The 23,721-nt window shown below is 35.0% G+C and overlaps 1 protein-coding gene across 5 annotated transcripts; it reads right to left on the bottom strand.

Moving 5' to 3' along the window:
- Window positions 1–3,231: 3,231 nt before the first annotated feature.
- On the bottom strand, window positions 3,232–18,163 carry LOC106077502 (uncharacterized). Of its 5 annotated transcripts, none has more exons than XM_056035564.1 (13): window positions 18,124–18,163; window positions 13,912–15,239; window positions 12,059–13,286; window positions 10,715–10,790; window positions 9,702–9,865; window positions 9,186–9,258; window positions 8,475–8,677; window positions 7,669–8,204; window positions 5,322–5,963; window positions 5,046–5,144; window positions 4,404–4,514; window positions 3,498–3,647; window positions 3,232–3,378 (listed from the first exon to the last, which is right to left on the bottom strand). In XM_056035564.1, exons 2-12 carry the CDS (start codon window positions 15,187–15,189, stop codon window positions 3,615–3,617), a joined length of 4,443 nt encoding a protein of 1,480 aa, XP_055891539.1. In that variant the 5' UTR covers window positions 15,190–15,239; window positions 18,124–18,163; the 3' UTR covers window positions 3,232–3,378; window positions 3,498–3,614. The 5 variants fall into 5 exon arrangements, with proteins under 5 accessions (XP_055891539.1, XP_055891537.1, XP_055891541.1 ...); XM_056035562.1 differs by lacking the exon at window positions 18,124–18,163 and adding an exon at window positions 17,942–18,117; XM_056035566.1 differs by lacking the exon at window positions 18,124–18,163 and adding an exon at window positions 17,942–18,117 and having other exon boundaries at window positions 7,678–8,204.
- Window positions 18,164–23,721: the final 5,558 nt, after the last annotated feature.

The raw sequence follows: 23,721 nt of genomic DNA, 5'->3' as shown, positions 1-23,721 counted from the left end.
CTCTGAGCATGCTACACGCATGAAAGTAGTGCTATAAAAGCTATAATTATTATTAACTGAATATTGTTTTTGAGTAGCTCTTAAAACAGGCTTCGTTACGCTCCTAAAATCCCCTAAAAAATTTAAAGGCTCATAAAATTCTCCTAAAAACTGCCGAATCAGAAACCCCATTGGTAGCGAACCATGCTGAGAATAACTCCCTTAGAGCATGTGAAAGGAAGCGAGCAGTGAGTCTTATGGTCGCCTTAGCCCATGAAAAGTCCTTGAATTTTAGTGACTTAGATCTAGACTCTAGATTTATGCTAAATCACTTGAATCTAGTGAAGATAATTCTCTGACTCTCACAGCCGTAAAAAGTCAGCGAAGTTTAGTGACTTAGATCAAGAGTCTAGATGTACTGTAGATTTAACGAAAATATTTCGCACACAGCTGTGTAAAGTCAGTAAATGTTATTTCGGTCGTAAAATTTAGAAAAACTACATAGTTGAAAAAGAAATTGTGCTTAAAAAAAACAAAATAGGTCTAATACACCCCCCCCCCCCAAAAAAAAAAAATAAAAAAAAATTCAAAAGCCACTATTTAGTAAGCAAATGTCAACTAAACATACAAATAGTCCTGTATATTACAGGCTCTGTTTATGGGGATGATAGCCTATGTTTCATTAATAAATGAATAAAGCATTAGGCCTACCTCAAATGCTTACCATGACTCTAGTATCTATAAGATACACACAGGAACTAAAATGTACATTTACATCACAGAGAATACACATTATGAAGACATCTCTAAAAATTTTTCTTAAAGAAAATGGAATAGCGACCATTTGTAATGTTCTTAAATAAATCTTTGAAAACAAATGATTGACTTTTTGGGATGACATTCAAGTTGTTACTTGATTATAAGATAACTTTCATTATCTTTTCTTTGGACTTATCACAGCTGATGACATTGTTACTGTTCTTTGTGGGATGTTGGCAAGATATTTATTATTTCCAAAATTAAGTAACAATAATTGATTTGATAAATGCATATTTTTGTGTGTTTAACAATGTATCACACAAATGGGTGGGAGACAGACAGACACACACACACACACATACATATATATATCATACATTTCATCCTTAAAAAAAACTAATCTCTTAAAATTTTGTCATGGAAAATTGCTACTAACTCTGTTAAGAGCCATTAGTTGGTTGTGGTTTATCCACCTGCCAGACACATTTTGATCTCAGACTAAAATGCTTTTGAAACTGATTGCACCCTACTTAGCAGCATACTAAACAGCTACTTTTTTGGTCTTTGAAAGCAAACTCTTTTTATGTAACCTAAGAGTGCACATATTTTTATGGTACACATTTTTTAAAACCATTTAATACTAATAGGAAGTGGTACTTATTTAATCATTCCTAGCATCAGCAGTCCATCTCTGCATATATGCAGGAAATTAAGAAATTTTCTCGCTGCCTAAATGAGACCAGCAAAATGCAAGAATTCATGTAAAAGATGTGAATACAGTGAATGATAGCTAGCAATCCTGCTTGAAATGTAGACTTACATTTTATAAGGAAGACAATAGGATTGGGGTTATTGATAGTTTGTCGTCAGAAGTTTCTAATTCACACATGGAAGTTTCTAGTGACACATCGTTAATATAAAAAAGCCAAGCAAATCTTTCAGTAATAAAACACTATCTTCTTCTGTGTATCTGAAGAGTAATGAGACATGGGCACATGTAAAAGGGCCCCAGATTAATAAGGTTGAGCACCACTGGTTTACAGCATTTCTATGTCGCCGAATACAGCTTTGAGACAAAAAGAAAATCCACTGCAGGTGACAGCAAAAAGAGAAACTTAATCGACCCCCCCCCCTCCCCAGACAAGGATTATATATCTGCACTGGATGGGGCAAAATATGTAGGCTGCAGCTGGAACTCTGCAGCCAAATGAAATATATTTTTATTAGCTATCTATGTTTACTTTGGTTTATTTTGTATGGTGCAACACCTGCACATGTTATTTTCACACTTTCCATTCTCAGATGAAGTTAAAATTTTGCAAAATTATTTATTGTCAATTACACAAAAAAATTAACCAATTAGTTTCTTAGTGGTGATAAAATAATATAGAGAGGAGGGAGATAAATCGTAGTGCTCAGAAAGGTGGAAGTAATTGTGCAATTCTTTCCCTTATATGACTTAGTGTTCAAAATAGGTTTGAAGGTAGTGAAAATCTGAGGAAAAAAAAAGTATCAGAGTGGTGTAAAATTTTAAGCCTCCCATTTGTGCAAGTCCTTAATTCAGTTAGAAGCTGCAACTTCCATTTTCAGAAGATTTGATTCCTGAGCACTGGAGACTGTTTTGAAATCTTATAAGCCCACCACATGAAGGATCTATCATTCATGACTTTACATACCAAGGCTTTTTTTTTTGGAGTCCAAAGATTAATGAGGAGTACAGTGTCTGTTTCTATGGTGATGGTGGGAAGAGGTTAGCCATTGGTTGTGAAGGATGCAAAATAAGTGCCATTGTTGTCAGTGTTCTTAGGACACAGGACTCTAGAACATGATACTACATAAAAGTGTAACTGTAAGTCAGATTCTGTTCCTTATTATCAATTAATATTATTACTTAAGTCCACTACGTTTACTTTATTTCAAATCAAGTTTATTTTGTCTATATTTTAATAAAAGTTGTATTTAGTATTGTTCACAAGGAAGTTATTCTAGTTATTTAAAGTTTTACAAGTTAAAATATATTATGCCTACAGAATTTAGTTGTCTACTAGCAGTTTGGAGCTACAAGTCAACGACTTAGCAAGAAGTCATACAAAATTATTTCGCTTACTAATTAGACTTGGCAAGAAGTCATACAAAATTATTTCGCTTACTAATTAGACTTGGCAAGAAGTCATACAAAATTATTTCGCTTGCTAATTAAGTCTTAACCCTGTTTGCTCCTAGTTTTTCCATATCTTTGACACAGTGTTTGCTTAATCACTTTTTTTGGGGTCTTACCACAATGCCATTTTGAAATGGACTTGTATTATTTTCTCTTAAAAGAATTTGAACTTGTGAGAAATTAGTCACTCCATTCTGTTCAGAATTCAGAAAGTAGTGATATAACTCTAAGTTTGAGGTGAATCTTGTGAAAACAAATAATAAAATGAATAATCCTGAAGCCATCACTACCGAGCTCATGTAAAAATAGTAAACAAAAGTCTAACACTGAAATGGAATTTCTTTGGTGAGATTTTATTGTTTACTCAACTATCACATTTCTATAACAAGTTTTCTTTAAAACAGAAATAGGCTTGTCAAAGTTTCTTCTTTGTTGAGTGTACAACTTGAAATATCTGTAAATCTCTAACCCATTGCATTCTGAAATTGTAAGTAAAAGTAATTTTTTATTTTTTTAAATTTGTGTGAGAAAGTACAATACTGCAACACCAAAATTGAACAAGAATATATTCTTAAAGCTTTACTAAATATGATGTTACCCTAGGAAATAGGTAATCTCTCATCTTCAATGCGTAGGAAGAAAGTTATCCCGTGTTCTGATGTCCCCTCAAAGACCCACTGTACTGATATTAGTAAAGACTAGAAGTCTGGTGTCATTAGTGGTGCCTGCAACTCTCAAGTCTGGCTGCCTACATATTAGTAATAAATCAGAAAAATGGCATGAGCGGTAAAAAGAATTAAGTTCAACTTAAATATACTAACAGCCAGAACCTACTTATTGAAACCTTTTGTTTAAACTAATGACATAAGTCTTTGTTGGACAAGTCACTATGAAATAAAGATGCTTCACAAGATATTAAATTTCATTGAAAGGTGTGATTTTTTATTTTTAAATCAAAACTAATTAATAGATCAAACTCTGTGCATGAGGGGTCTTGAAAGGCTTTAATCATTCCTTTCTTTCCTAGTTACATCATGCCTGAATCAGCCACAAAAAAAAACCATTATCTAGCAGAGTTAAAATCTCTAACATGCATGACTAGACTGAAACATGGATACACATAGGACATAATATCTTCTGTTTTTAAGGAATGTCTGTGATTTATAATATAAGCCTATTGGGGCGCAGTGGCTGAGTGGTAAAGTGCCTGGCTTTTCGAACTGATGGATCTCAGGTTGAAAACTTGATGAAGACTGGGATTTTCAACTTCGGAGTTCTTAAGAGACCCTGAGTCCACTCTGATGAGTACCTGACATTAGTTGGGGAAAGTAAAGGGGTGGTCATTTTGCTGGCCATATGGCACCCTCGTTAACTGTTGGCCACAGAAACAGATGACCTTTACATCATCTGCCCTTTAGATAGCAAGGTCTGTAAGGGGTACTTTACAAGCCTGTATTTTTGCATGCTACAAAAAGAAATGAGATAGCAAATGTGTGATGTATACCTGTGAAGACTCAAACATTGTGGTACCAGGTGGAAGAACTATCTGGATCTTTGTAGCACCGGCCTGATACTGTGCTGCTTGAAAGTCACTTGTCAACTGACCAACGAGTTCCTGGAATAGACAGATCAAGGCTCAAATAGAATCATCTAAAAATGATATTTGTGTTATGGATTTAAATAAGCTGTGTATTCTTACTGTGATTAGGGACATATACTGTTGACTTTTTTATGATTCAAAGAATATTTCTATTTCACTTAATATTTATGATGTGCAGAATACTTATGACTCACAGAATATTTAAATTTATGATTCATAGATTCATATTTATTTTTCACAGAATATTTATTATGTGCAGAATATTTATGATTAGCTGAATATTTATAATGTCAGAATAATTATGATTCACTGAATATTTATACTAAGGGGCACTCTGGTCAAGGGTCATAATAGTGAGAAATCTTGACCCTTAACAATCACTCACTGAGGTACAAGATCCACAACAAAAACTTCCTAAATCTTATAAAATTTAACTTTTAAGTAGGCTCAACAGAGCATCTTATGAAGCTTTTATTTAGCAATAGCAAGATGCTGTCCCACAGTAATTTGCAAGCACTAACTATAAAACCTAACGACTGGTCTCACCTGAGCAAATACAGACATGTCAGTAGAACTTGTTTGTAAAGATGACTGGGGTAGTAGCTGAATGCTGTAAGTTGGCTCTATGTTTGACCCCATCTCACCCTAAAAGGAATACATTGGAATATCAATTCATTTGCTCTATAAAGGGAAACTACTACATTATTATCATTAATCTAAAAAAAATAAATTCACAACATGCAATGAAAATATCTAAATTGTTTAAAGAGACAACTGGTTTCAATTTGCTGTACAACTTAAATTATTAAAAAATACAATTACTTTTTGAGTTAAAACAAATGTTTCCAGGCCAGTGTTGCCAGATATAGTAATCATTTGATTAGATGTGGGAAATGGTGAATCTATCGTTGTACTGTTCTTAGCTGTATTATTATCAACAGCACACAAGGACTTATCCGTGGAAGCAGCTGAAGTTGAGAGTCCTGTTTTTATCCTTTTGCTGGAGTGTATTGGAGTGACTAGACTGTGTTGAATAGAGCTTTTAGTGTTGATGCAGATGCCTGCAGAACTAGAATATATCTTATCAGGATGTTGCCTCTTTACAATGTTGTTGGCACTCAGTGTATAAGACCTGTGCTCCCAGGGTAAAGATTTTTTAGTGGCAACCTCTGACATTTGAAGACTATCATGTATTTGAATAGGATTAGATTCTTTCAGGCTTTGTGAAATAGATTTGTTTTTCTGAAACACTGAAGGATTGACACTCTTTAGTTCTGTTATGTCATTATTGACTTTATTTGGTGTAAGTTCAGAATTGCAGTTTTCTTCATTTAGTTTGGATGCCGCAGCCACTATATGCTGAATGCCTTGACAACCATAAATATTGTGGTCTCTCTCACTGTCTGTTTCTCTGGACAAACTGCTTCCCTGTGGTAGACCACTCAGCAAATCTTTCATTACACTCTGAAAAAAAAAACAGTAAAAAAAAAATAAAAAATGATGAATTCAGAAATAAAGCAAAAAAATTATCTCTCAAAATAAAATCATCCAGTCTCAACACTGAAGAATAAATCCTAAACAGTAAAGACAAAGTGTATAAAGACCAAAAAAATCTACAGTAATTCTAAGTGAAGAATATTGAAGAGTGGGCCAAAAAAAAAAAAAAAAAAGAAAACATAAACTTTTGGACCTCCCATATTTTGAGTTTATACTTAAGAAATAGATCACAATATCTAAAGAAAGATTTTCCCTCACTCTTAAATATAGAGTACTATATAGAAAAAGCAAAGATAATTAATTGTTAACAGATTTCTACTTTCAATCTTTTATTTGCTAATGAAAACAATATATACAGTTCTGTAATGTATTCAGCAAAACTATTTAATGAGAGAATTAAACTTTTTAGTAAACCCTGGCAGACATCAGATTATAGTTACAAAGAGCATACATATTGTGATAGTTAGATCCAGAACGACAGTCTAGAAGTTATTGAATGTTGTATTGTTCGCTGGGGGTAAGGTGGCTGAGTGGTTAAGTGCTTGGCTTTCAAACCTGGGGGTCATGGGTTCGAATCTCGCTGAAGACTGGGATTATGAATTATGGGATTTTTAGGGCGCCCCTGAGTCCACCCAACTCTAATGGGTACCTGACTTGAGTTGGGGAAAGTAAAGGCAGTTAGTCGTTGTGTTGACCACATGACACCCTGCTCGTTAACTGTTGGCCAAAGAAACAGATGACCTTATCATCATCTACCCCACAGATTGTAAGGTCAGAAAGGGGGAAACTTACTTTTTTAAAAAATTGTTCACTGATAAGTGTTTGTTATAGAAAATTATTTATCTATAAATTATTGAGTATATGTAGTACTCTATTTGTCATTCAATCATTTGGAAGAGTCTTGTGTGTTACAATATAAACAATAAAAATAGTAGTAATGGTGAGACAATGAGACAAGTGATAATTAAAGATAAGTCAAATTGGAACACAATACATTCTTTCTGGATCTTGTTCATTTACATCTTCTGCCACCTTTAATATTGTTATAACCCTATTGGCGGAGCGATAGGGTTTAACTGTAGTTTCAGCTGACACATGGCTGTCGATGGATAAGGGACAGTACTGCTATTCCACGCAAATATGACCCATGTTAGGTTCATATGATCAAAAGCCTTCATGGACAAAGGACTGTGTAAGAAAGGACAGTCCAGGACAGGAGGGCTGTAAGGACGGTGTGGTACAAAGTGAGTCCTTGAAAATGTAGCTGTACGAGTCTAGAAGTAGACAGAGAGAGACTTGTAGTGTTTAGTAGGCAGTTCTATTGTGTTAAAGCATTTGAAGTTAGTGTAGGCAAAAGTGTTTTATGTATTTGTCATTAAACCGCCACATTGTTACTGGAAACTCTTGTTGTCAAGTTCTTGTGTTAGATCTGTTGTGTGTTTAGCAGTGTTTACAGAACGCCTGATTAGGAGAGAACATAATAATATATTTACTTGTCAGATTTCATTTGTTACAATGTCATAGAGACATATTACAGTCATTTTTAAAGTAATACAATATCTATTTGTTTGTAATGATAAAAGAACTATATTGTTTAAATTTACACTTGTTATAATATCAGTAAAGTTTCACTTGTTAGGATAATGCCAAAAGGAAAATTTCATTGTAATACCTGGCTTACCTCCGTCTGTTCAGTGGTATGTTGCTTCATGTGACATCGAAGTGAGTCTTCACGAACAAAGCAAGAGCCACACTTGGAACAGACGTAAGACTTTCTGTACATGGAGGACACAGTTCTAGTTTTACTATTCTCTGACTTCCCCACATTTTTTAAAACAGCATTTCTTTTAGTCCCTGTCACGATGCCTGACAACGAGGAGAGCCCATTTTTTACACGCTTTGAGCTGCGGACCTTGTCCAGGTGTAAGTTCTGGATGTGTTTCTTCAGGTTGCCACTTTGCTTGGACATAAAGGGGCAGTAGTGGCACCTGAACTGCTTGACAGTGTTGTGGATGCTGGCGTGGTTGCGCAGGGCGTTGAGGCTTGTGCAAGAGTAGTCGCACTGATCACATGAGACGAGCTGTTTTGAATTGTGAATTTTGATGTGCTCTCTGAGCCGTTTCTTTGAGGAGGTAACAAAGTCACAGGAGGGACAAGAAATTTCATTCTCTTTAGAGTGATTGATTCTGATGTGTGTTTTTAGATTACCTGAAAACATAAAAAAAAATTAAATAAGAAATTATGAGAAATCCAAAGTAGACTATTGATGAAAAACTCTCTTTTAATAGGTATAAGACACAGGTGGTAACAAAAAGATAACAAGTTCTTTGTTTTCTTGAATCAATTTTGTAAACAAATTTGCAATCATTACTTAATAAAAAATTATCTCATTAAGTATGTCAGTTTTTTTAACTGAGAAAAATAACAATAAAAAAAAAAAATGCTATCAAGGTTTAATTGCCCTTAATTGACATTTACCTTTGTTTGTAGACTTGTATTCACACAAGTCACACTGGAAGGGTTTCTCCCCCGTGTGTGTCCGGATGTGCCGCTTCAGGTCAGAGTTGATCTTAAACTTTGCACTACACTGTAAGCAATGGAATGGTGTGTCTCCAGTGTGAGTGCGGAGGTGAACTATAAGTTGACTGGAATTACGACTGGCATAGGAGCAGATCTGACACCTGTGAAGGAAGTTCTAATCATAGAATTCTAAAAAGTCCCTTTTTTCTTCTAAATAGTACAAGACAATTAGATTTACTTTCAGCAGAATCCTTTAAATTTAATCAGCTGTTTTCTCAACGGAACTCTTCTGCACATTGTGTACATTATTGTTTAACTTATATCAAAAACGAATATCCATATAATAGCAAGGGAAAAAAAAAAAGTAAACTAATCAAAGATGAGTAAAGGAGAACAAGGATTTTTCTTGTGGATCACATGGGTCAGAGATTGCCAAAAGTATGGGGACATTTCAACATTCTTCTGGCTGATTTCAAAATGTTACACCATTATACTAGATTCTTGTCCTCCAAGGAAACCACTGCGGTTGACACAACAGATGACAAATATAATTCACTGTCAGCAATTTGACAGCTATGGTTCAAAACTTATTATCCCATTTTGTATGAAGAAGTATCAAATATAATTTAAAGTCCCTTTTTTTTCTCAATAAGACATGAAACAACTCACTTGAATGGTCTTTCATCGTTATGTATTCGCATGTGTTTCTTCAAGCTTCCTCCTTCAATGCAGGCATAGTCACCTAGTAACATAGTCACCAAAATATTTAAATAGGTTATTGATGATAATGTTAACAAAATAAGTAGGCCATTGATATTCAGATAACACTGTAGCCTACATTTTTTAAAAGGTCTTTGATAATTAAGTCATCAAATGTAACCTAAATAAGTAGGTCATTGATAATAACAATGTCACCATAACATTTTAAAAAGTCATGTCGTAAGTAGGTCATTGATAACAGCAATGTCACCTTAATATTTTAAAAAGTCATGTAGCAAGTAGGTCATTGATAATATAGAATGTGAAAAATGTTCGCTGTTGTCCTTTTAAATCAAAAGTTTATGTAAATAAAATATTTAATTTGTTGTTAGTTGAAAATTTGATTTGATATTGTCTCTATGATCAATGCATTAAACTGATTATGTACTGATCTGAGAAAGAGCTGCATATAAAAGAAATACCTACATATGTTACATTTGAAAAGCTTGACACCGCTATGCCAGCGCATATGTATGTTAAGTTTGTCTGACCGGCTGAATTTTTTCCCACATTCTTTACACTGGAATGGCCGTTCTCCAGTATGCCTTCTATAGTGTCGCTGGAAGTCTTTAAAGATAGTTGTAGTGTATCTATAAAGAAACCAATACAAATACATTCAAGTAGTCTATCTACCATGAAGACTTTAAACAACGTGAACACCCTTTTCAAATATAACATTCACAACATAATGTGCTCTAGTCCACAGTGCAATGGACACCGATGAGGACAGAATATCTAGTAAATGTTAAGCACTCATTAAACCCATCTCTGATCAAATGAAATCCTAACTTGTAAAGACATGTAGGCAACCAGTAGTCCTCTAGACAGAAAGCTGCCATTTGCACCTGTAGGTGGTAGGTACATAAAAATGTTTGAAACATATATATACATATGAGTCATAATGTGACCAATAAGCAGGCACCACAGAAATAATGAACTGGAATTATTATTTTTTTATCTTAAAATTTAATTAAAAAAAAAAAAAAAGAATTAAAAATGTCTATTGCTTGTGATTTAATATGTGGTGGCTGTTTTAATGATTTCCTTTGTGTTCAGCAGCTGGCAATGGATTTTTCTAGTTTTCTTTTTTTACACAAGGAGAATTCCCCACAATAAATGGCTTCATTGCATCAAACATTCTTGAACACTTACACCCAGTGTTTACACAAGGAGAAGGCCAGTTGACCCATTTTTAATGGCTTCATTGTACCAAACATCTTTGTTGAGTTGGTTTGATTCACTAGAATTGTGGATTTGGTTTATAGTTGGTGTTTCATTTTTGGCATCAATCTAGGTTTATAATCAGAGTGGAACAACTGGACATAAACAAAACGTTACATTGCACATTTTATCAGTTATATATAAGATATTTTTAATTTTAACTTTTTCAGCACCTAACCACCTGTTCAATGACTTAAAATTCAAAAAAGAAATAATACCTGCAATTATCAAACTTGCATATAAATGATTTACTTTTTCTACTGTCAGGTCCATCATTGCCAATGTCTTCTTGATCTATGGAAATGCAAAGAGACAATTATAAAAATGTATTTTTATAGAACAAGTGTTCAACATTCTAAATTAGAATGTTTAGAGATAGCTTGAAAACCTCTTCCAACAGTCAATATTATTAAGAACTGTGTCTATTATTAGTAGTATCTTTTTCAGGTATTCAGATGGTCCCACACAGCATTCTTCTGATGTCCTCAATGAAAGCAAATTGAATCCCTTGTTTTCAGGTTTTATAACTAGTCAATGTAATGATAACAAACATAGAGACTTTATTAACTCTATCTCTCCTAATTAATGATGTCAATGTAGATTTAAACCCATTAAACTAAATGGATTTTTGGTCTTATAAACGTGTTGTGTAAAAAAAGAACATGCATTCTCCTATAATTTGATACCAAATATATCATTTTCTGATAACAAATAAAAAGTTATTGAAGTTTAATCATAAGTGGATAGTGAAATACAAATTAACAATATGAATAGTACTATCGTAACGAGGAATGCTAATGCTTTGCTCAAAAGCTGCCTTTGCCCCATAATTGCATAAACTACTTTATCAATAATGATGTTCTATTGGAGGCCAGTGTGAAAAGTGTAGAAGCCCTATTTGACGGATGCCCTTTCCCTATAGATGGGGAATGACAGCATGCCAAACACAATCTTTTTATATGAACTTAAATGAGGATGAGGTAACAAAGGTGCCCCTAATAAGCACTACAATAAAAGATAAACGCAGGCACTATTTTACCCTTACTGGTGTGAAGAAAAATAGCTGCTGAAAGAGACAGTTGGAGAGCTCTCACAAGGATTATGGGTATCACATTTGAAATCCTAAGAAAAGCTCTCACAAAGACAGGCACAGTGGATGAAAAGAAAACTTAGACTCCAGATGGACAATGGCTTTATCTGCATCTGATGTGGCAAAATTGGCTGGCATGGTCGCATGAAATACTGCACTCCTCCTTAATCTTAGGAATCAAACACCTTACTATAACTACCCTACTTAAAAATATTCTACTTAATTAAATACTTGTATCTAGATGAATTAGATTTTGAAATACAAATGTTCCTAACTCTAATCTCTGTGTAGACATTTTTGTTTATTTTGTGTTTTAGATGTATTACATTCTGGCCCAAACCTCCCACAAGATGGCAGACACGATTTGAACCCAGGACCATCGAAAAAACAATCCACAGCACATACTACATAACCAGACAAAAATATACTGACAAGTCTTGCTACAGCAATTTTAGTGTTTTTAATGGCGTACCTTCTAGAGTAGTTTTTGCTTTCTTAGCAGCAATATTCTTTTTGATGAATGCTGAATTAGGTATGGGTTGTTGTTGGTTACTTTTGGGCTTCTTTGGCTTCCTTATACATTTCTCTTTCTCAACTGTAGAGATGTGTGCAACATCTTGTTTTACTGTTGCCTGCTTAAGTGTTGGGGTGTCCATGTTGATGGGTATTTGAGTATCCGGGTTGATGCTATATGATCTGGAACTACCTTCCGAATTCCCAGTAGAGATGGCGATCCACTGTGACTGATCAGTGTCAGAAAAGCACAAGTTCTTGACCAGCATCTGAGGGACTGAACAATCAGAGCTTCCACTGGGAATAACATTGATGTAGACATCATTCATACCCTGCTGTTGGAAGCCATGTTGCCCCAGAGCAACTGTAGAATCCGAAAGGTTGTTAGCAGGGAATGTCTGAAAGCTGACCATCTCTGCAGAGCTGCTAAAGTTTTCTTTTGGCACCAAGATGTAGCTGCCGTCATCAGATCTACAAAGCATAACCACTGGACTATCATCCCCAGCAGGCAACGAACTAGCAGGCAGTAAATCAATTAATTCTTGACTAAACATGACACTAGGATCATCACTGCAAGAGTTTTTAAACATTTTGGAGTTGGTTTCATGAAATGTTTCCAACAGTTTGCTGTCTGTGACCAAATGAAGTTCAGGCATATCATACTCCCTTTGATTGCCAACAGAAATGTTATTGCCAGGAGCTGCAACATTGCTATGGAATGTGACTAACTCATCACCAATAGCTGATGTTGAGGCTAGTCTGTACGATGTGCAGTTTTCTAGTCCAGATTTCTTTTCCTCTTGCTGGCCATCAGTGCTTATATTACTGACAGCAGGCTCATCTTTAATGTCAAATGTAATTTTTCTGTCCACTTTCTTTAAATCTGATTTGCAGACTCCACCATGTGGTTTCATAATCCCATCTCTGATGGTCAGCCCAGTGCTGGCAGAAATATTGGTGTACACTACTGATGATGACAACTTTTTAGGCTCACTCTCCGATGCTTCAAGAGGCTTAACATTGTTAGCCAGATGAATGTGGCCAGAGATATCTGGGTTCAACCTGTGGCCAGCACATGATGGACTGGTGAAAACAGCCTTATAACTGGTCATTTGTGGCACACAGCTAACTGGTGTGGAAGATGTTTGCTTCAATTCTATCTTTGTAGATGTCTTATCTGATGTTACCTGAACAATGAAAAATAATTACAGTTAAAAGTAAAGTATTGAAACAGAGAATCAGATGGAGACATGAATACAGAAGAAAATGACTGAAGATATTTCTATTGATTCTATAATTATAGAGAACACTTTAAGTGATTTTTTTTTTTTATAGATAACACAATTTAGCTTTGGCCTTTAAAATTCTAAACAATTCTAATTGTCAGAATACTTTTTACAGTTGGATATTGACTTCTAAGAGGAAGTAGTATATTGTAACCTGGGTCTATTCTAGAAGCAAAAAAAAAAATCAACAGAGTATTAGTTCAAGCTAGTTAAGTTATTAGGAAATGCTATTCATAAATATACTTCTACAAAATATTTAACTAGCTTTTGTCTAACGGTGACGTAAACATTATTGTAGGGCTTAAACAAATACATGGTAAGTAAAAGAAAAAATACCCCCTTTCAGATCTAAAGGGCAGATGATGTAAAGGTCATCTGTTTCTATGGTCGCTGGTTTAAAAGGGTGTCATGAAACCAGCATAACAACCAACGGCTTTACTTACATTACAAATATATGCGTACAAAGATAAAAATGTAACTTTAAAATGTTAACACAACCATTTTTCTTTTTAATGAAACAAATTACCTGGTTAAAAATGATTTTGTTGTGACTATTAGCTTTGCTCGTTTCAGTGTTCAGGTATGGAGAGCATGACATGAGGTCATCGGAGACACCTTGGAGTCGTTCCCTCTTCTCTAGGGATATCCTTCGTGTTTTACAAACATCTTTAATTATTGGTGCACTTGCTGTTTTATCCCGAATGTATTCTTGTGCAGTTAAGCCGAGTCCCGGAGAAGTCTTGATAACGGTCACAGAATCGCCTGATCCACCAGAACCACTTACTATATAAGATGAATCTGTTGAAACATTTTTTATTTGGCTAGAATCAGATATTACCCGCTGAGAGCCATGCCTGCTTCCACCAACAAGCATGGCTGCTGAGATCTGACCTACTTCTAAATCCTCTGGGCAAGGTGTAGAGCTCTCAGAGACTGTAGTTAAGTCTGTCTCCAAAAAATACTTTGAATTGATTGCAGACATAGGTAAGGCTGTTAGACCCATAGGGTCAGTAGCGCAAGATATTTCCTGTTGGACTGTTTGGTTTACATAAGGGTGATTCACTGATTTAACCATAACCTGACTCATTGTACAATTCTGATCTGAGCTGACTAAGGAGTTAAAACTGGTGGCTTGGTCTAAAGTAGGATCTATGGTAAATGTTATACCACTACCTATTTTCTCTTGGGCATTGCTCTTAAAGTCCAAATCGCAACGCTCCTTGCCAGAGGCATTAAATGATTTGGGACTTACAACATATACGGCAATGTCCTCAAAAGAAATACTCTCAGCGCTTCGTCTAGGACTCATTCTGGCATTATTCTCTCCGGAACATTCTTGGAGATTTTCACTTCTTGTTACAGAAGAATGCAAGGTGAGAATATCCTCTTTCGTCCTTTCTTTCACCTGCCAGGTGATCAAGTTTTTGTGGTTTGAGTTGCTCACGAGGTTGTGGTCAACCGAACTGAATGGAACTGATAAATGTGGCAACACGGGGCCCACCATGGTGGACAATAAACCATCTGATATTGTTGAGTTGTAATTGAACTGTGGAGTTGCACACTCTGTTTGCTGCTGAAGTTTGTTACCCACTTCACATTCCTGAGAAACTTCGACTGGAGTAGAATGTTGTTGCAAAAACTGTGTTAAAAAATGCTGAGATGTTCCCTTCAACAAGTTTTGGGCATTGAATCGTGGTGTTCTACTTGATGAAGGACATTGCCCTTTGTGGGCAATGAATTTTAAAATGTCAGAAAACTCCAACCTACAGCCTCCACAGATGTGAATATCTTGAACAGCCGCCATTGGTCACTTTAAATACAGTTCATAGTTAACTTTATACTCTCACAATAGTTCTGAAAAAAAAAAAGTTATAAATTCATAAATATGCTGGAATCATATTGGAAATATGAAAATATTTCTTTGGCTTAAGTCAAAATTTCAAGCAAATTTTGCATGAAGTAAAACAGAATAAAATATTGAAACAAGTGCACAAGCTGTAAGCATACAAAAATGCCAGAGTTGGGAGCCTCTTCTCAAGAGCTTTTTTTCAAAAATGAAAAATTTGCCACTACCTCTGCATTAAATGAACGGGCTTCAAAACTAAGAATAAAACATTTCTTCTCTTACTAATAAATTAATTTGCCTTTTTAAAATTGATGCACTGCAACCATTTGATGAATCAGATGATTTTAACACAGATTTTCAAAATGAGGAACCGAAAATTCACTTGCTGCAAACTACACAAACTTGTAAAATCTTTGTACTCACTCAGAGGTGAAAAATTAAACCTTTTCTATGATGCATTGATGGTGTTAAAACATTTTTAATGCTGAAGTGGAGAATGTAAAAGCTAAGCTTCCCCTAAATGAAGAGCTGCTTAGACTCAAGACTGGCTTAGACTTAGTCTTAGACATGTCTAGTTGATCATAGATCTAGAGTAATCTAGACCTAGGCTAGATCAAGATCTACTTAAAGTACTTGATATTGATGTCCATAGGCATAGCCCATGCCCATAGGCATAAAGTGAAAGATACATTTTATTTAAAACAGAATCATCATATCATAAGAATGACAGTGACTGACTTGAGTGACACTCACTGACAGTACAGTAGTAACCACTAGCGGATCCAGAACTTTGGAGTGTGTGTGTGTGTGTGTAGGAAGGCGACTTTTTTCCAAACCCCAACCCTAACACCCAGTAAACCCTAACCCTATGCATAAATGCGCTTACAGAATACACATGTATATATGATATATATGAGAATTAAAAAAAAAGTGTTTCTCAACCTTTGGAGAAAAAAAAAAAAAGCCAAGTTGAGGCCTTTCTCTTAATAGCTAGGGGGTCTGGGGGAACGCCGTAAGCTTCTGCAGTGGGGTTTGGGGTGAAGCCCAGACGCCAAAAGCATTTTCTTGCATTCTTCACTGCAGTAAAGCATTCTCCTGATGTCTACAGCTCATTCTTCATCCTATTTAAAAAAAACCTTTTGAATAATGTTTTACTTGAAAAATATTCTAATATGAATTTACAGGCCCTTATTAAATACAACCGATTTGTTCCTTGAAAAGATAACATACCCCACATATTTAGATTAAGGCATTAGGGATTGCCGCCAAAAAATTTTTTATTTTTAAAAAAGCTCATTTGTAAGTGATACATTTTGTTCAATAGGCATGTTTGTAGAATTCTTTTGTTACAGAACTATAATTCACAGCTCTAAATTAGAAACAAAAAATTTCAGAAGTGGGAGGAGAAATTAAGTGGGCCATATTTTTTTTTGCATTTTTAGGATTCAAGCATATATAGTGAGTTATAGTCCCAAATTTATTTATACAATAGAAAATATCAGTATGAGTAAAAATTGGAAAAAGGTGACAAGAAAAATTACAAATTTGGGTTCAGAACTCATCACAATTATTACTCTTATACTAAAAATTTCGTATGAATTCTAAATTTTCCAAAATAAAATATTTCTTAAAATAATTATGTAAATCATGTGCAATTACATAAACTACATTGCCATATTTGCCTATTAAAATTATTCTGTTTTAAAACATCATGTTTTCACCTGGAAAGGGGAGGGGCAGTAAAGTGAAAATGATTAATCCTCGCTCCTTTTTTCTAATTTCTGCTAATGATTGCATTTGGCCTTAAAGAATAGGGGTGAGGCGACTTGATATAAGAATTTAATTTATAGCATATATATTAATTATATAAGTGACAGTTTTTTTTTTATTTTGTAATTTCTTAACTAAAATAGAAAAAGTAAAAAGTATTGCTTTGTCCGATGACGGAGGGCAATTGCATGTATTGCCCCTCTCACCTGGTACAACCCTTTTTCATTTAAATTTACTAATGATAAAATTTGAGATTAGTGTATGTTTGCGACATAATATAGAAAAGGGTTCAAATATCAATACCTAGCTTATATTATATAGATGTTCAACTAATTTTGTTCACAAACTATGATTTCTTCATAAAAATAGGACGGCCCCTCCTATTCAGAGGGCTAGAGTGGGGAGGGCAGTATAAGCAATCACCCCCCCCCCCCACCTCACAGAATTGGCCAAGATACCAGAAGGGTAGCGACATAATATAAAAATGATATAGTAATTCAACCTCAAAGGGTTTAGATGGGAAGGACAGTAGATGTATTCGCCCCTCCCCCCCCCCCCCAATCAACTAGCAGGGGAACAACATAATCATAATATATAAATATAACTTATAAGATCGGTTAAAAAAAGATGCCATATGATTAGGTCCATTAGCCGTGATTAAAGCCTATTTCCACCTCCATACGGTGCATACCCCACCAAATCGGCCAACATTATGAACATACAAGTACAAGACTGGGGGGGGGGGCAAAATAATCTAAAAATTGGTTGAAATATAAAGAATTTGTATATTATTATATACATATTAAAATAGCTAATAAATAGTTAAATACATACAAATTTCTTTACTAAAATGTGTCCCCCACCCTTTTCACGGCTTCAGTGACAGACCACAGTCACAGTCAGAGTGACTCAGTGACTCAGTGAGAGACCTGTTCCTCACCTGCTGCATCACTGCGACACTCACACTGGATTACTTTTTTGTTCTGGAATCTATTTCTAGATAGAATTGATATATCTATATTATGTATATCTAGATCTACATAGAGTATAGATCTATAGATTATCTCTACTAGACAGATTTAATTTTTATTTTAACACTTCGAATCGGCGTCGGAAACATACCACAAACGAGAAAGAAAACTTGTTCCGTTCCCATATTTTTATTACATTAATTATTAAACACAGACCTATATATTTCTGCCTATTATTTTAGATCACAGACCTAAACAAATTTACATCAAGAAACCAAAACAACAATTACATCTAGATCTAGATATATTCTATTTTCTACAGTTAATATTTTTACGAACACTTGCGTTCAAAACCAAAGGAACAGAGTTCGTTTCTCTGTACGGAATTATTTTTTACAGAAACTTTTTTATTTTAAAATATGTTATTTAATAAATGAATAAATGTAGACAACTAAGCTAAACTAAAAATGGGACTATTTTTATCAGGAAGCCTTTTTGTTTTGCGCTCCACGACTCCATGATGATCCAATTTTCTCTCACACAAGATACGATTTTCTGGCTTTTTCAGTGTATATAAATCAAATGTTTGGAACTCTTTTCCCATTTCGCTAACCCTAACCAACTTGTTTCAATTCATTTGGGCCTATCTAAAAAAGATAAAAAACAAAAATGTTTGCCATTTTAAATGCAGTGTTTACATCTGACTTCTTATCTTACCTTACAGACGTTATTTCAAAAAAAAAAAAAAAAAAAAAGATGATGATGACGCCCTACACGTGTCCCTAGATCAATCTAGTCATCCATGTCAATCAATTACTTAAATTCTGTCAAGTCTGACTCAGGCAACCCATTCCAGCTCTAATAGCACTAGGGAAGAAGGAGAATTTGTAGGCCTACAAATTTGTCTTAACAAGGAATGTGGCAGAACTAGAGAGGAGAATCTTAGCAATTGAATTGAGATGCTACAGAAAGATATTAAGTATCACAAAATAAGATATTATATATATAGAGACATGATTAGTACAGCGATTGGACCCAATGATGATCTAATAAATACTTTCATAAAATGCATACTAAAACTCTATGGCCATATCACAACGAAGAAGAAGAAGTAGACAGAATTAAGGAGCGATGGAAACAGACAACTGCGACGTAGCCTAATCTATTTGAACGTTATGACATCTTATTCCCATTGCAAATATATGGCAGAGTCTTTTTTTTTTAAACCTATGATATCCGTGTATTAAAGTGGCTTCCAAGTTTTCTGTTTATATTAAAAAAAAAAACTATTAAAAGTAATTTTGATTTAAAACAAAAATGTAATACATTCAAAAATTTAAAATTTTATTGAAATAAACAAAATTATATTTTCTTGTTTTTAAATTTTTATAATGATGAGTATAAAAAACAATTTAGTATTTTATGCAATTTGGACTATTCACTGTAAAGAAAAGATTTATACTGAAATAAAATGCAAAATTTCTTATTAAAACACCCATAATATAAAGTTCTCTCTGTCAATGTTTTACGAAAATACAAAACGGAAAGGTCATCACTTCAAAGGTAGATAACTGTTAAAAAATATGTCATCTATTTTAATGTTGTGTAAGTTTGACTAGATTTAGATTTTTAAACGCTAGATGTAGTCGCGGTATAAAACGTAGGCCTACTCTTTCCTTTTACTAATAATAATGTTTTAAAACCTATAGAAAGTTTGTATTCATATAAAGGTCAACATTTTGAAGCATTATTTGCAAGAAACAACAACAACAACAACAAAAAACATAAATAATCCTTAGCAGACATCTAGACAACGATCAGTCAATTTTTCGATGTCAAACATCTAGCTTTTCTTTTTAGTTTATTTCTTTTGTACTTTATTAAAGAAGATTTTGAAAGCGAGACAAGTTTAAAAATTTGATCCAACCAGCTAAAAGTTTGTTCTCTCTCCTGATATATACTAGCCTAACCCTCTCTCCTGATATATAATGATAAGCTTTGCAAAGTTAGCATTCAATCTCAGAAGCTCCATTGGCTCCCCGTAGATACCAGAACCCAGTACAAGGTGGATACACTTTATCATCACTGCATCTACAACAAATAAATGTTCTTGTCCCTTAGTCAATGGATCACTCGATCTGTCCATCAGAAAGCCCAGCGCTCCATGGATTCAATGACTTTAGTTGTGCCACGCTTCTCTCTCATTAGACTCACTTTGACGGCTTTTTCAGTGTAGCCTATATACATTAAAGGTTTGGAACTCACTTCCCATGTCGTTGTGATAACCAACTTGATTCACCTCATTTAAGAAATATTTGAAAAAAAAACTGAATTACACACATGTAGATTTATCGTTCAGTAGGAAGTTTAATTGATGCATAAAAAACCTCAAATTTTATTGACTGTATGTGTCGCGTGGCACTTTTTTAGAAACGGCTTTCCAAGCCAAAGGTACAGAATTCAATTCTCTGTAAGGGAATATTTCTTTAAAAAACAAACAAACATAAAGAAATATGTGTGATTGGAAATATTTCTTAATGCGCCATGGTCCTTTCACGTATCTGGACCATTTGGAGAGAGATATCTGGTATCTGGGTGATCACTTTTTAAATGCATATAAAGAAAAGGTGAACGACATGAATTCGAGCAAGGGCTAAAGCGTCTCATACCCCCCCCCTCTCCCCCCCCCCCCCCGTAAGCCAACCCATTGACCACTATATCAGCGAATCGCTTATGAATATAGAATGTTTTATAATTTTTATAATTATGCATTGCTTGCTTCTAACTTTAAAGCAAAAAACAACAACTTTTAAAGCAACTTTGACAAAGCGATGTGGAGAGATGTGGTGACGATACATTGGAAGTGAAAAAAAAAGACGCATGATAAAACAAGCAAAATGTAAAAAATCCTTTAAAAAACAAACAAACAAACAACAAAGCTTATCGTAAGGGGTAGAACTCCTTCATTAAAACTATATCCTTTACAAAGCTATCTTTACTGAATTCTGGGCTCTAACTGCATGAACTTATGAGAATTTGTGTTGTTATTTCCCTTACACCAATACCCGAACTCAACAACAGGATATGAATGAATGAATTATTTTATAAAACCTATAACAATAATCGATTTACATATCTATATATGAAGACGATAGAAAATTTGCTTAACGGTATTTCGCAATATAATGCAGAAATAAAAGTTCATATGACCAATGAAGACTATAGATATAAACATCTAATAATAGATATAGATCGAGGTCCCCAATGTTTGGATTTCAACATTCATGGTGTGATTCATATGGCGCATGATGTAGAACTCATTTCTATTGCCTGCACCGAAACCGACAATCACAATAGCCTTCATTGGGATTCGAATTCTAAATCTCTCGGTTCATAAGCCAAGCTCCCTGTCACTCGACCACCACGCCCATGAAGTTAAACCGATGCAGCTCTAAATTGATATTAGCTAAACTGATATTTGCTAAATTTATATTGTCTAAATTGATATTAGCTAAATTGATATTTGGTAAATTGATATTATGTAAATTGATATTATGTAAATTGATATTATGTAAATTGATATTTGCTAAATTGATATCAGCTAAATTGATATTATCTAATTTATAAAGTTTCCCTTTCAGACCTTGCAATCTATAGTGCAGATGATGTAAAGGTCATCTGTTTCTTTAGCCCACGGTTAAAGAAGGTTTCATATGGCCAGCACAAAGACCAACCGCCTTTACTTTTCCCTAACTAATGTCAGGTACCCATTAGAGCTGGGTGGACTCAGAGGCGCCCAAAGATCCCAAATTAAAAATCTCAGTCTTTACCAGGATTCTAACCTGGGACCCGGGTTCGAAAGCCAAGCGCCTTACCTTTCAGCCACCGAGCCTCCATTATCTAAACTGATATATTCTAAATTGTTATTATCTAGATTTCCAAGGCCTAAAGTTCCATTGAACTAGATGTCCACTTACTTCGAGACTGTCGAGTTCCATGGACCTAGATTTCCAACGCCTAAAGTAGGCATTGTGTTCCATGGACGTAGATTTCCAAGGCCTAAAGTAGGCATTGTGTTCCATGGACCTAGATTTCCAAGGCCCAAAGTAGGCATTGTGTTCCATGGACGTAGATTTCCAAGGCCTAAAGTAGGCATTGTGTTCCATGGACGTAGATTTCCAAGGCCCAAAGTAGGCATTGTGTTCCATGGACGTAGATTTCCAAGGCCTAAAGTAGGCATTGTGTTCCATGGACCTAGATTTCCAAGGCCTAAAGTAGGCATTGTGTTCCATGGACCTAGATTTCCAAGGCCTAAAGTAGGCATTGTGTTCCATGGACCTAGATTTCCAAGGCCCAAAGTAGGCATTGTGTTCCATGGACCTAGATTTCCAAGGCCCAAAGTAGGCATTGTGTTCCATGGACGTAGATTTCCAAGGCCCAAAGTAGGCATTGTGTTCCATGGACGTAGATTTCCAAGGCCTAAAGTAGGCATTGTGTTCCATGGACGTAGATTTCCAAGGCCTAAAGTAGGCATTGTGTTCCATGGACGTAGATTTCCAAGGCCTAAAGTAGGCATTGCGTTCCATGGACGTAGATTTCCAAGGCCTAAAGTAGGCATTGCGTTCCATGGACGTAGATTTCCAAGGCCTAAAGTAGGCATTGTGTTCCATGGACCTAGATTTCCAAGGCCCAAAGTAGGCATTGTGTTCCATGGACGTAGATTTCCAAGGCCTAAAGTAGGCATTGTGTTCCATGGACCTAGATTTCCAAGGCCTAAAGTAGGCATTGTGTTCCATGGATCTAGATTTCCAAGGCCTAAAGTAGGCATTGTGTTCCATGGATCTAGATTTCCAAGGCCTAAAGTAGGCATTGTGTTCCATGGACCTAGATTTCCAAGGCCTAAAGTAGGCATTGTGTTCCATGGACCTAGATTTCCAAGGCCTAAAGTAGGCATTGTGTTCCATGGACCTAGATTTCCAAGGCCTAAAGTAGGCATTGTGTTCCATGGACCTAGATTTCCAAGGCCTAAAGTAGGCATTGTGTTCCATGGATCTAGAGTTTCAAAAGTCTTCGACTCAACTCTTACGCAATTACAAAGAAGAAGATTCTCTGAAGTACCCTTATACATCAAGATTATTGATCTTCTTTATTTCTACGTTTGGCTAATCTTTCCCAAAAAGTGAAATACTAGGACCAATAGCATCAGAAGAAAAATGCTAAACTTTTCGCCAACAAATGAGCTTGAAGAACTCTGAAAGTCCGCAGTCCAAAGATCAACATCAAACCATCAACAACATCAAATTTTGACCTAGTATTCGATTTTTTTTTCTATCAGTGAGTGTGAGTAAGAAGAGTTAATATACAAAGGGTAGACTCCAGTGTAGGCTACACTAGTAAACACAAATATAAGAGAAGCTTGCAAGGCTAAGAGAATGAGAAGCTGTCAGAGAAACACGAATTAACTGCGACTTAAAAAAAACAAAAAAAAAAAACAACAACTTTTTTTTAAAGACAATACATCCTTTATATACCTTATAAAGCACAATTACTGCTTAAATTTAAATAGGAACATTATTTTACCTCGTCCCATTACCCCTTCCCCGAGAAAAAGTCCTGGTTAGGCGAATGTAAAAATCAACTAGACTTAATAATAATATATATATATAATAATAATAATTAATAGTCCAATAATTGGCCTTTAGATCTAGACCCTAGACTTTGAAGACGGTGCTCAACATGTTCCTGATCA

The sequence above is a fragment of the Biomphalaria glabrata genome, chromosome 7, assembly GCF_947242115.1.
Source record: "Biomphalaria glabrata chromosome 7, xgBioGlab47.1, whole genome shotgun sequence".
In the NCBI taxonomy this organism is placed as follows: Eukaryota; Metazoa; Mollusca; class Gastropoda; family Planorbidae; genus Biomphalaria; species Biomphalaria glabrata.
Note: the sequence above shows the minus strand (reverse complement) of the source record. Positions and strands in the feature narration are given on the sequence as shown.